This window comes from Pelophylax lessonae, assembly GCF_965119305.1.
Source record: "Pelophylax lessonae genome assembly, chromosome: 4".
Lineage (NCBI taxonomy): Eukaryota > Metazoa > Chordata > Amphibia > Anura > Ranidae > Pelophylax > Pelophylax lessonae.
This window is the reverse complement of record NC_138771.1, coordinates 569536140-569549691: the sequence shown is the minus strand read 5'-3', so window position 1 is coordinate 569549691 and position 13552 is coordinate 569536140. Positions and strand designations below refer to the sequence as shown.

General features: G+C 42.9%; 1 protein-coding gene across 1 annotated transcript in view; it reads right to left on the bottom strand.

The window, feature by feature from the left end:
• The window catches only part of GPAT4 (glycerol-3-phosphate acyltransferase 4), a 46820-nt gene extending 36646 nt beyond the window's left edge, over positions 1–10174 (bottom strand). Inside the window, exons 1-2 of the mRNA XM_082255599.1 lie at positions 9943–10174; positions 2021–2090 (exon numbers count right to left, since the gene is read on the bottom strand). Of these exons, the coding sequence (XP_082111725.1) occupies positions 2021–2090; positions 9943–10107 (235 nt within the window). The 5' untranslated portion in view covers positions 10108–10174. The remainder of the gene's footprint in view (positions 1–2020; positions 2091–9942) is intronic.
• Between the last annotated feature and the right edge of the window lie 3378 nt (positions 10175–13552).

The window sequence follows — 13552 nt, the reverse complement described above, 5'->3', positions numbered from 1 at the left end:
GGCACTGGGTCATTGGTGTTTATTGATGATGAACCACCCATATGAATTCTGTAGTGTTTAGAGATATATGGTCAGCCCAGATTCAGCCAAATGCAGCAAAGTTGATTGGACGGCGCTTCACAGTATAGATGGACAATGATCCAAAACACACTGCAAAAGCAACCCAGGAACTTTTGAAGGAAAAGAAGTGGAACATTCTGCAATGGCGGGAGTCAATCACCTGATTTCAACCCAAGTGAGCATGCATTTCACTTCCTGAAGGCAAAAAAAAAAGGCAGAAAGACTCACAAAAAAGAACTGAAGACAGCTGCAGTTAGAGTCTAGCAAAGCATCAGAAAGGAGGAAACCCAGTTTGGTAATGTCCATGGGTTCCAGACTTCAGGCAGTCATTGCCAGTAAAGGATTCTCAACAAAATATTAAACATGAACATTTTATGATTATATTCATTTGTCCAATTTCATTTGAGCCCCTGAAAATGGGGGACTGTGTATAAAAATGGTTGCAGTACCTAAAATTTGTACTTGATATTTATGTTCAACCCCTTGAATTAAAGCTGAAAGTCTGCACTTCAAATTAATTTTTTTTTTTCTCAGGCGTCTCAGGCGATTCTCGATGTCATCTGTCTTGTCTCTATCGCCTGGGCTTGTCTGGCGTTAGCTCTGGTTTCCGTAAGCAGAGCAGGGACTTGGTCTTCCAAGTCGCAGATGCGACTCTCTGCAGCCGTGGTACGCTCACAAATTTTCTGTAAGTCCTGTCTGAGGAGAGCAACCTCCTCAGTGAGGCCCCGAGTCTGTCTTTCACCGTATTCACCGAGGCAGTACAGCGATGCACAGCTTCTAAGATTTGACCCAGGGTGGGTTGGTCAGATACAGGAATGTCTCCCTCCAGTTCCATATCCAGAGCAGGCTGCTCTGGGATCCCGTCCTCCCCCAGGCCACATGTTATGTCCTCTGGTACCTGTGTATCAGCAGAATGTGCAGAATCAGCATCGCCGGTTCCCTGGATGTCACAGAGCCACTTGGCATACAGAAGAATGTCCCCTGCATTGTCCTTGCCCCCAGTGCGAGCCGATTTGGACTTGGTGCCAGTGTCCTTGTTCTTCTCCAGCCCGCGGGAGGCAGGCTGCGGTGTCCCAGGGCCGGCGCCATCTTGGCTGGCAGGGACAGCACCGCTGCCTTCTTTCTGTTTGCTCCCCCTGGTCATGGCGGCCGGATCGCAGCATGCAAGATACCGCTGCGTGCAGAGGAGTTTTAGGAATCCGAATCCGGTGGTCAGGATAAGGTAGCCGGCCGGGGCAAGTGTGAAATTACTGGAGTATCAGAGGGAGCTTCATGAGATGCGACTTCTCACATGCCCGTGCGGCCACGCCCCACTTCAAATTAATTTGGATTGTTTTGTATTAATTTTATTCTGGGGACATACAGAGCCAAAAGTATGAAAATTGTGCCTGCGTCCAAATATATATGGACCTAACTGTAAAACAGGTGCTGGCTGGAAGGTTTTAGGTGCATATCCTTACTAGTTCTGGGTAACCGTCTAGAAAAAAGGAGTGGGACAAGGGCATGTGCAATAGAGTGGACAGTCAGGACCTGTTTGTGGCACAATTCATTCTTCAAAGCACGTCTGTCAGAAATATGTTTAAGTGCGATTCAGAGTGAAAGCAATTAATTTGTGCTGCAGTAAAGCGTGGGGTAACGCACACATAACTACAATGCCATAGGATGGAAAACTAGATAAAATGTGAAGGGTTATCCTAGCCACACAAGGTACAACCTGACTGGATGAAAGAAATTACATTTCCTAAAACCAACAAGCAAGAAAAACTAAAAAAAATGATCTAATGAAAAACATTTCCAGCCCTTCCAATCACTATTTTAAAACCTCATCCATATTTTATAAATTGATTCGTCCACACACAAATTTCTATACAATTTTATAGAAACTTGGCAAATTGCAAAATAGAGAGCCTAATAAAAAGATGAAGCAGGAAGAAATATATAGTTCTTAAAACATGCATACCATTACTTAAAGGTTTGTACAGGGCATGACTGTTTTCCTTTACGCCTCTCTCAATTCGCAAGGTTGCCCACTGCAGAAGATAAAAATGTGTTATATATCATATAGCAAAGGATGATCTGTGTTATCAATATACAATATATAAAAAGGCATAAATGTTTGTAGAAAAGATTAATAGATGACATAAGCATACATACAGTCAGTCTTAAAGGGTACTTACATAAAAATACAATGTCATGAATTCAAAAAAAGTTGGGGTTAAAAAAAACTAAGCGATGCAAAGGCCATGACAACATGAGGCCTGGTTTAGACTATTGGTTGTGGGGCATTAGGAACATGTAGCTGAGCTGCAATTTCTACACCCCTCTTAAAGAGATCGTAAACCTCAGCAAAATAAGAAAAACCTGAAAGACAAAAAGGCATAATGAGCTAGTGTGCATCGCATACTAGCTCATTATGAAATACTTACCTTAGAACGAAGCCCCCGCAGTGCCGCCTGCTCACCAGTGACACGGTCGACATGTTCGGCCGTCCTGCTTCCTGGTTCGCATCCTCCGGCCATCTGCGCGCGGGAGCAGTTGTTCAAGGCACAGGGCTCTGAAGGAATGGCACGGGTGGCCGTTACTTCAGAGCGCATGCACCGATGACGTCATCGGCTGCATGAAATGTAAATATCTCCTAAAACCGGTGCAAGTTTAGGAGATATTTACAGTACCTATATGTAAGTCTTTAATAAGGCTTCCTATAGGTACAAGTTATAAGAGTGGGTTTACAACCTCTTTAAGCTGCAATTGCAGCGAACCGGGGGTGGTTCACATGCTGTGGACATGATGCTTTGCGCTCACCGCAAGAATTTTCCAACAATTTGTGATCGGTGCGTGACAAATCTGCAGAAAGCGACCCGTTTATGCGAAAGGGGAAGTGCAAGTGCCTCCCAACTGAGTGCAATGCAAGCGGTCGGGGAATGTTTGTTCAACAAAAATGGTTAAAACAGGCGGTGAAGAGGCATCACATTGCCTCCTTAACGCCTCCAAAAAGCATTCCAATCATGGATCACTTTTTAGAGGAGTGGCAATTTAAGACCTACGTCTATACATAGCCTGAGGGGTTTATGCATAAGAAATTCACCATGCAGATATCTTAAGCATTCCCACTGGCACAACATATAATCCCCGTATCGCTTGCAATCTGATTTTCTCCTACGACCGTCAGCTTCATCTAGAGGCCATAATGGTGGTTCGTTTTTTTATTGAGGCATTTCAGGAAAATACCACATTACGACTACTAAATGGAGCAGATAATCATAGGCGATAATCAGATTACAAATAATATTTGGGTATTTTGTTATTCTAGAGAATATGCTTAAGAAATGTGCGTTGTAAACTTTTTATACAGAGACTCCTTTAGTAAACAAACCTTCCCGGCTCAGTCACACTCAGGTATCGTTATGTCTTTCTATATCAGAAGGGTTGTAAAACTTTAGGGTTGTAAACTGTAGCTTGAAAACTGATCGTTCTTCTAAAAGTGAAACTCTTGACAAAGAAAAAGAATCCTGTAGGTGAACTGTATACACTGCAAGCCATTTTGGAAACATAATTGTAGCTCTCTACCTGCATGTTTTGTAGGTGTGGAGATTATCATCAACTTGTGCACAACCAGCCTGTCAGGATTTTTCCCAAGAACACGACACAGCGGGAACGTGTGGATGAGGAAAATCTGACCTTTTTTTTTTTTTAAATTCAAAAAAAGATCAATGAATGAGCTGTCTTAGGCACTCTTTACAAATATAGCACTTTCTTCGCTGCATGCACTACTTTTAGGAAACGCAACTGAATCGCATTGTACAGAAGGACCATGCAATCCGGTGCAGGCAAACTCACTGCGTTTATGACCTGCATTTGGGGTGTCATTAACATTGACACCAGCGGCAGATTCCAACTGCAGCGTGTTTGAATGTGGTGTGGGAAACGCGGGTTCTAGTGTGAGCTTCCACCTCCGTAGGTCACATGACAGCTGCTTTAAGCAGCCGGGATGTCATGTGATCGCTATCTCAGTGTCAACAAAACTGTTATGAATGGCTTTCATTTATAACAGTTGTGCTTAGTATTTTGATGCTAGGATTGGCCCACAGCTATCACATGGTACGGTGGGCCAATCACAGCACCCTGTACCATGTGATCACAATACTAAACACAACTGTTATGAATGAAACCCCATCATGACAATTCAAAGCAAAGCATGGCTTTCAAAGCAAGGCAAATGTATATTCAGTACAGTACATTTAAGACTTTTTGAATTTGCAGTTATATAACAGCAAAATATTTGCAAATCTTTTTTTTTTTTTAGTCCGCAATGTAAACTATTGCATAAATCAGTGCCATTAAATTCAGTATATTCCAGGTAGTAACACTAACAATTGTGAAAGGATGAGTAATGACTGTAAAAAATTCTCTACAAATTAAGCTGGCCATAGATGGATCCAAAATCAGCCGGCTCAGCAGAAACTGTCTGAATTTCGATCTATTGATGGGCAGGCTGGTTGTACTAAAGTCAATTTATAGGTGGCAGATAGAGGAGGTTCCTGTATCTGCCACAGCAGCAGTCTATTGACAATTCCACAAACTCTCTAAATTAAAAGCCCTACCACAGTATGGACATAGAGCTGGAGGAAGAGTCTGCAGGATCCTGGCAATGCTTTGCAGAATCGTTTGAAAAAAAAAAAATGTATATTATTTGCAAAAGGTGGTCTTTAAAGAGCTGTACACAAGCTTCCACGTGAGGGTATAACCTTACATCTTCATATCAGAGATCTTGCACAGCTCCCACAGGACGGATCAAAGGCAAACAACTGTGAGGAGGGGTATGGGGGGGGATGTGAGCGACACCACTGGGAACTTGGTGTCGCTAGAAACAGATGGCAGCTTCAAAAGAAACACGGATGGCACTCAAACTTGCAGGGATGTATTTGTAAATGTACAGGATTTCTTTGCTTTAACCCAGTTAACATGTACAGGGTGAACTTCCTCTTAAAAGAAAATCAGTCTTTTTTCTATTCAGGACAAAGCAGCAGGATTGCTTTAGGGCAGATCACTGCACTGCGTTAACGCAGTAAGCATAGTGCAATTTGTTACAGTGCCAATATATGTCTATGAAGAGCACCCCCACACATGTACAGTACACACCTGCACCACAAAGTGCTTTGTGGTGTGCTGCAGCGAAAAAAATAAGGGATGTACTGAAATTTTGTCTGCCGAATATAGGGTTTTGAGCATTGTGCCGAAAGTAAAAAAGATGCCGATAATAGCTGCCGAAAACGCCCGTGGTTTTACCATGCTTTTAGTGTGTTTTTCATAGGTCACGTGGCTCAAAAAATGCAGAAAAAACAACAGGGGTGCATTTTCTATGTGCTCTTGATGCGTCTTCAACGCATTTCAATGGGGAGGTGCTGACCAAATATGTACCAAAAATGAAGCAAGCAGGTGGCAATAATGGCCAACAATAAATTCATATTCATTTAAGTTGATATTAAAAAGTCAAATATAATACAGTTATAAAAATGTATATACAGTGCATTTTAAAAAACATCAATTTCAGTTTTGGTTCAGTGCATCCTAAATTTTTGGTTTTGGCACCGGAAATTTCATTTTGGTGCACCACTAGGGCAAAGTTAATTTCTCCTCTGTTGGGGCTCATTCAAAAAGAACATGCCGATCTAATGCAGCGCACACAATACTGTAACGCACATTGGTGCAAACAGCTACTTTATCCCCCGTAGACTCCCAGCATATATTTACCATTCACTTACTCCCCTGCTGTATTGTTCAATGCCAAGAGCCATCCAGGTATGGTGGCACATCTGAGAGTGCTGGCCTATTCGGGGAGGTCCCATGGAAAGCATATAGCCCTGTGTAAGCTATGAATCCAGCAATTCATATCTTACACAGGCTTTTCTTTGCTTCCAGGAGTATAAAGGAAAGTATATTTTTGTATAGGTGTCATAAGAGCAGTGAGTGAGCAGTTTGGTTGCAAGGAAGAGGAATTTGATTTTTTTGTGGAGAATGCCAGCTGGAATGAAGAAACAGCTTTGCAAATGACAAAAGGTCTTCTGTAGCAAGTATCTGATATAATTTAATCAAAGCTGCAGTCTTTGTTATAAAAGATTCTATTGTTATCACAGTTTGCGAGATTCAGCAGGCCTGGATAAAATGACATCAGACAGGGGCTGCCATGCATCAAAGGTTTTCTAGCTTACCCTTAAGAGCAGTGTGGTCCCCAGCACTGAGGTGAAGGGAACCCCATTGAAGTGTCTTGCATTGTGTAGAATGCATCACTGAAGAGCCCGTTTAAAAAGATATTTGCACTTTGTGACAAAGCTCTAGGATACAAAGTGCACTTATTCTTTTTGCTCCTGAGCCCTGACCTAAACTAAACTCCACAGAAGTCTACAGGGCTGTAGGTGCAGCCAGGATCTCAAACACTGAAGGCCTTGGCTGTCAGATCTAGGAAAGTATACATCTGTGGAGGAGGAAAAGTGTGGGATGGTTTAGGTCAGGGAAAAAATGATAAGTGAACTTAAAGTGGTTGTAAGCCTTTAGACATGAAATATGAAGAAAGCATATCCCTCTACAGTATGTCAATGCCAATCTGCATTTGTTTTTCTCTTAGGAGCCTGTAAAGCATTACACCCACGAACAGCAGATTACAGATACAAAGCCAGGCTCCTGCAGACTCTTGAGCTAATATGGGCAGGCAGTTACTAAAATCCAGAAAGTTCAATGAACTCATTGTTTGAGAACTACAAGCCGTCTGCAGCAATGGAAGAACTCTGTGAATGAATGACGCGGCCGTGTGGGTGGAACCCCTCAGAGCTGCGCTGTATTTCAACTGCGACAGCAAGTGAGGGAAGATCTCCTGCCCACTGTCACAACTGAGGATCAGGCTGAGGTGATGGCAAGTGATTTAGTAACATGTTACACCCTAAATATGGGTGTAATATGTAACATGTTACTAAAGGTGAACTTATTCTTTCAGTTAAGAGCCAACACTAGTAAAGCCTTGTACACAGGGACTGTATGTCATCCGGCATCAGCTGGTTCAAAAGAAACCGCCCGAAATTTGGCTCAGGTGTATGGCAGGCAGTCCGACAGTTCGGCAGACTTCTGTCGAAGGCTCATTACCAACAAAGGTCTGCCAATCAGTACTGTCAGCCGATGGCCACATGTCAGAATACAATAGCTCAGCAGGGGAGATTGCTGTACTAACATCAGATTGTTAGTACAACCTGAGCTGTCAATTTTTTTTCAGTACAACCCACTGGGTTTAAAAGAAAAGAAATCTAGTGGTGTATACAAGGCTTTACTGGGAGCCTCAGTTCACATATATGTGAATTGGATGAGTTTTGAAATGCATCTGATTCGCATAACATATGAACCAGACCGGCTTTCAATGGAGCCGGTTGAAATATATGCAGGCCGGTTGTGGTGCTAATTTATAAAGTGTCATGTGCGTTTTTCAGTCCGGTTCAGGTGCGATTTTAGTGTCAAATTCGCACCTGAACCGCTGAATGGAAACTGGACCCGCATATATGTGAACCCTGCCTAATAATTTTAATTACTATTGAAGGCATGCCCTAAATATAAATGTTTTAGGAAACCGTTAAATTAGTGGGTTTAGTTTAGCTTTAAGTACTGTATGTTCAAACTGGAGCATTCCAGATGAACTGGTTAGGCAACATATACACTCCTCAGTAATGCTTCTCATTCTAGAATCAGGAATGTCTGATAATTGCTATAGGCCCAATGACATAAAAGACATTGGTAATACAAACAATATGTTTAACATTCCTAAAGAAAACAAAATGTTCCTAGTAGATAGCAAGCTTTCATGAGCAGGGTCCTCCTAACCCTCTTGAATTGTAGTGTTACTGTAATGTCCCTCTTTACATTGTACTGTGATGCACTATATAAATCCTGTATAATAAAAATTAGAGGTGTACCAAATGGAAATTTTGGTACCGAAACAGAAAATACAGGATGCATGATTACTGCTAGTGGCTATAGCCAGTACAAACAGCCTGCGCACAGATGGATCGAATGTCTGTCAGTCCTCTGCTGAATCAACTGCGATTTGATCCATCTAAGGCCAACTTAACCGCCTTTATGACCGCCCACCGCAGATATACTGCGGCAGGCAGCCGCTCCTGGGCAAAGTGACGTAGGTATACGTCACTCGCTCTCAGGAGGCTAGGGGGCGAGCGCTCGTCAGCAGGGGGAAGCCGATGCGTGTGTCAGGCGGCTCCAACTGCTGCCTGACACCCGCGATCGTTCCCCGCTGAGAAGAACTTCTCCCAGCAATGATCATAGAGCCCATGTGATCCTTCTATATAAGACCACATGTCTCTATGGTCATTTCAGAAGCCCCGATCCCCCCACAGTTAGAATCACTCCCCTAGGCTCACATTTAACCCCTTGATCATCCATAATGTTAACCCCTTCGCTGCCAGTTTCATTATTACAGTAACAGTGCATATGTATAGCACTGATTACTGTAGTAATGTTAGTGGTCCCCCCAAAAGTGTCAAAAATAGTCAGGGGTCCGATCTGTCTGCCGCAATGTTGCAGTCCTGCAAAAAAAAAAAAAAAAAAAAAAAAAATCGCATAAATATTTCCCGTAGTTATTAAACGCAATAACTTTTGCGCAACTCAATCAAAATATGCTTATTGCGATATTTTTACCAAAAATATATAGCAAAAAAACAAATTGGCCTTAAATGTTAAAAAATTGAGATTTTTACATTTTTTTTTGAGAATGTCATATAGCAGAATGTGAAATATATATATATATATATATATATATATATATATATATATATATATATATATATTTTTTTTTTTTTTTTTTTTCAAAATTGTCGCTTTTTTTTTGTTTATAGTGCAAAAAATAAAAAAATCGCACAGGTGATCAAATACCACCAAGAGAAAGCTCTATTTGTGGGAAAAAAAGAACATCAATTTTATTTGGGTACAGTGTCGCATGACTGCGCAACTGTCCATTAAAGTAACGCAGTGGCGAATCGCAACATAGGGCCTGGTCATTAAGGGGGCAAATCCTTCTGGTCTTAAATTGGTTAAAGGTGACTAAAGCCACAAAGAACTAACATTTTCAGAAGAAGAGGACAGCAATAATGGCAGCCTATTTAGCACGAAAAAACTATTTGTCTTAAAAATGGTTACAACAACCAAAAACAAGCAATGTTAGAGAAGTTGAGGAAGTCAGGCTCCCAGAGCAATGGAAGACCTTAGCTGTACATTAATCCATTCAGCAAGCCAGTTTAAATTTCCTTTACTACTTATATCTCCATATGCTCACTGCCACTATCAGAGAGAAAATGGAGCATATTAATACATGCAATGTACATTTTATGGCTTTTTCTTACTAAAGATTGTAAGCTCTAAGAGCAGGGCCCTCTAGTTCCTCCTGTATTGAACTGTATTGTGACTGTACTGTCTTCCCTCACATTGTAAAGCGCTGCGCAAACTGTTGCCGCTATATAAATCCTGTATAATAATAATAAATGTATGCAGTTTAGTACAATCTGCTTCTGACATGCATTCATCAAATGCAGACAAAGAACCCAATTACTGCTGCCGATACGGTCTGTCCCTGGAGGAAAGTATGGGTAACTTATCTAGCTAGTACAAGACTAGGTGTACATGGAAAATAATGCTAAGTGGATTGTTTTCCTAGCAGCACTGGAAGCAGTTACACAGATCAGCTGTAGATAGCTGGAGGCTCTCTGCTTTAATAAAGTGTTAACTGCAGGCTGGCAGGGAGGGCATGCTGGAAAAACCTCTTCACAGCTGAGACACAACAGGCTGCACTGCCTCCTATTTAACATGAAAAGAAATCAACACAAGGCGACTTACCGTGAAAACTCGGAGCAAGGTTTTCATGTACAGCCGGCGGATGCCAAATGAGACCCCAAAGATGGCAGGAACGATGATGAAGACAATGAGGAGGGTGAACCAGAGTGTAACAGACAGGCCCAGGAGATTACATAGCACGTTGTCAAAAGGCAACAGGGAGCTCATGGTGTGGGAGAAGAAAAAACTGGATGTAACCAACAGGGTTTGCCAAGGGGGAAGACAAATTATAAATAAGGTGCTTCTTTAGAAAAGTAGACGAAGAGAGGCTATACCATAGCCATACGGCAATATCCACAAACTAAGATTTTGACTTTAGCAGACGGAGGGGGTTCAGATTTAGTTGGGGTTACAGCAGGATAATCAAACGATGCAAACTTTCCCAACGTCTTCTGATGGCAGTGACCTTTTCCACATACGTATGAATGGCAGATGTCTATGGCCTCTTGGACCAACCTAGTACAGGTTTGTAATGCCAGTATTCAAGTCTTTCCTTTCTGGAGATCATTGACAAAGTTTGCCCTCATCTGTGATGCCCACTGAACATGTTCAATCCAGTCTTTACCCGTGGTGCCCACATTCAGAGTCCATTCTCCAGTCCAGTAATATATGAGCTCGTCCTGGTACAGGCATGACTTGTTGGTCAGAGTTTGGGGGTGTGGTACTCCTCTCACCAGGCATATGCTGACCGCCTCATCCTCCTCCTGGGCAGGAATGCTAGTGCCAGCCTGTAGGAGACAAACACAGACAGCTGGCTAAGGGAGAGCAGCCAAGGCTCAGGGTCAAAAGGAGAAAAAAGGGAGGAAGTACAAAGAGGCAGAGGGCATGAACAAGTGGAAAAGTAGGGGAGAGTGCAGAAGAAATCTGTACTGGAAAACATGAGCCAGCACACAACATGATGCCCCTGCATGTTATGACAGCAGGGGAAAGTCACGCTGATCCATGTCATCCAGTTACTCCAACTTGTTTGTCTCGTAACACACACGTGTGAACACAAATAATACAGCGGCTGGAAATTCAGGACAGAGATCTCCAAAGCACTCAATCACATCACTGCTAAATACAAGGGCACAGTTGAAAACTTCTACTATATATATATATATATATATATATATATATATATATATATATATATATATATATATATATATATATATACACACACATATACATACACACATACATACATACATACATACAGTGGGTACGGAAAGTATTCAGACCCCCTTAAATGTTTCACTCTTTTTTATATTGCAGCCATTTGCTAAAATCATTTAAGTTCATTCTTCGTGTGTATGAATGTACACATAGCACCCCATACTGACAGAAAAACACAGAATTGTTGACATTGTTGCAGATTTATTAAAAAAGAAAAACTGAAATATCACATGGTCCTAAGTATTCAGACCCTTTGCTGTGACACTCATATATTTAACTCAGGTGCTTTCCATTTCTTCTGATCATCCTTGAGATGGTTCTACGCCTTCATTTGAGTCCAGCTGTGTTTGATTATACTGATTGGACTTGATTAGGAAAGCCACACACCTGTCTATATAAGACCTTCCAGATCACAATGCATGTCAGAGCAAATGAGAATCATGAGGTCAAAGGAACTGCCTGAAGAGCTCAGAGACTGTGGCAAGGCACAGATCTGGCCAAGGTTACAAAAAGATTTCTGCTGCACTTAAAGCGGTTGTAAACCCAAAGAACAAAAAAAAAAAAAAAAAAAAACCTGCAAGACAAAGGCATAATGAGCTAGTATGCATCGCATACTAGCCCATTATGTGTAACTTACCTTAGAACGAAGCCCCGACACGGACCCCCGGACATCGCTGCGGGCGCTGCCATGATCCCTCGCCGTCTCTTCCGGGTTCGGCGGCTCCGGCGCGATGATTGGCCGGAGCCGCGATGACGTCACTCCCGCGCATGCGGGCGGGAGTGATTTTCCGGCAAGCTCCCGGCAAATAGATTGAAGGTCCCCCCGGACCTTCAGAGCGCTCGCGCGAGCGGCTGCATGCACTGTAAATATCTCCTAAACCATGCCGGTTTAGGAGATATTATTTGTACCTACAGGTAAGCCTTATTATAGGCTTACCTGTAGGTAAAAGTGTCAAAAAGTGGGATACTACCGCTTTAAGGTTCCTAAAAGCACAGTGGCCTCCATAATCCTCAAATGGAAGACGTTTGGGATGACCAGAACCCTTCCTAGAGCTGGCCGTCCGGCCAAACTGAGCTATCGGGGGAGAAGAGCCTTGGTGAGAGAGGTAAAGAAGAACCCAAAGATCACTGTGGCTGAGCTCCAGAGATGCAGTCAGGAGATGGGAGAAAGTTGTAGAAAGTCAACCATCACTGCAGCCCTCCACCAGTCGGGGCTTTATGGCAGAGTGGCCCGACGGAAGCCTCTCCTCAGTGTAAAGCCCCGTACACACGTACCGATCGTCGGCGAACGATCGGCCGTCTTTTGTCCCCGGGCTGTCGGTGTCTGTTGAAAAGTGCAAAGACAGCACAAGCATTTTGTCTGCTGACTACAGCCGACTGCAGAAGTGATGTCATGTAATGGTTAACTTTCCCTGTGTTTTTTCTTTTCTGAGCATGCCCAGTCTTGCTAATCTGTGGTCTGTCGGCCAAATTCTGTACTGACTGGCGAACAATCGGCCGCTCTGGTGTCGGCATACAAAAATTTTAATGCTTGCATGACAGATTCTTGTCGGCAGAATGTGCGCTGATGGCTGTCGGAGGCATCATACTAACAAGCCTACAATCGGCAGATCAGTCGTCGGCCGACGCTTTTCGGCCGACGATCGGTACGTGTGTACGGGCCTTTAGACACATGAAAGCCCGCATGGAGTTTGCTAAAAAACACCTGAAGGACTCCAAGATGGTGAGAAATAAGATTCTCTGGTCTGATGAGACCAAAATAGAACTTTTTGGCCTTAATTCTAAGCGGTATGTGTGGAGAAAAACAGGCACTGCTCATCACCTGTCCAATACAGTCCCAACAGTGAAGCATGGTGGTGGCAGCATCATGCTGTGGGGGTGTTTTTCAGCTGCAGGGACAGGACGACTGATTGCAATCGAGGGAAAGATGAATGCGGCCAAGTACAGGGATATCCTGGACAAAAACCTTCTCCAGAGTGCTCTGGACCTCAGACTGGGCCGAAGGTTTACCTTCCAACAAGACAATGACCCTAAGCACACAGCTAAAATAACGAAGGAGTGGCTTCACAACAACTTCGTGACTGTTCTTGAATGGCCCAGCCAGAGCCCTGACTTAAACCCAATTGAGCATCTCTGGAGAGACCTAAAAATGGCTGTCCACCAACGTTTACCATCCAACCTGACAGAACTGGAGAGGATCTGCAAGGAGGAATGGCAGAGGATCCCCAAATCCAGGTGTGAAAGACTTGTTGCATCTTTCCCAAAAAGACTCCTGGCTGTATTAGATCAAAAGGGGGCTTCTACTAAATACTGAGCAAAGGGTCTGAATACTTAGGACCATGTGATATTTCAGTTTTTCTTTTTTTAATAAATCTGCAACAATGTCAACAATTCTGTGTTTTTCTGTCAGTATGGGGTGCTATGTGTACATTCATGAGGAAGAAGAATGAACTTA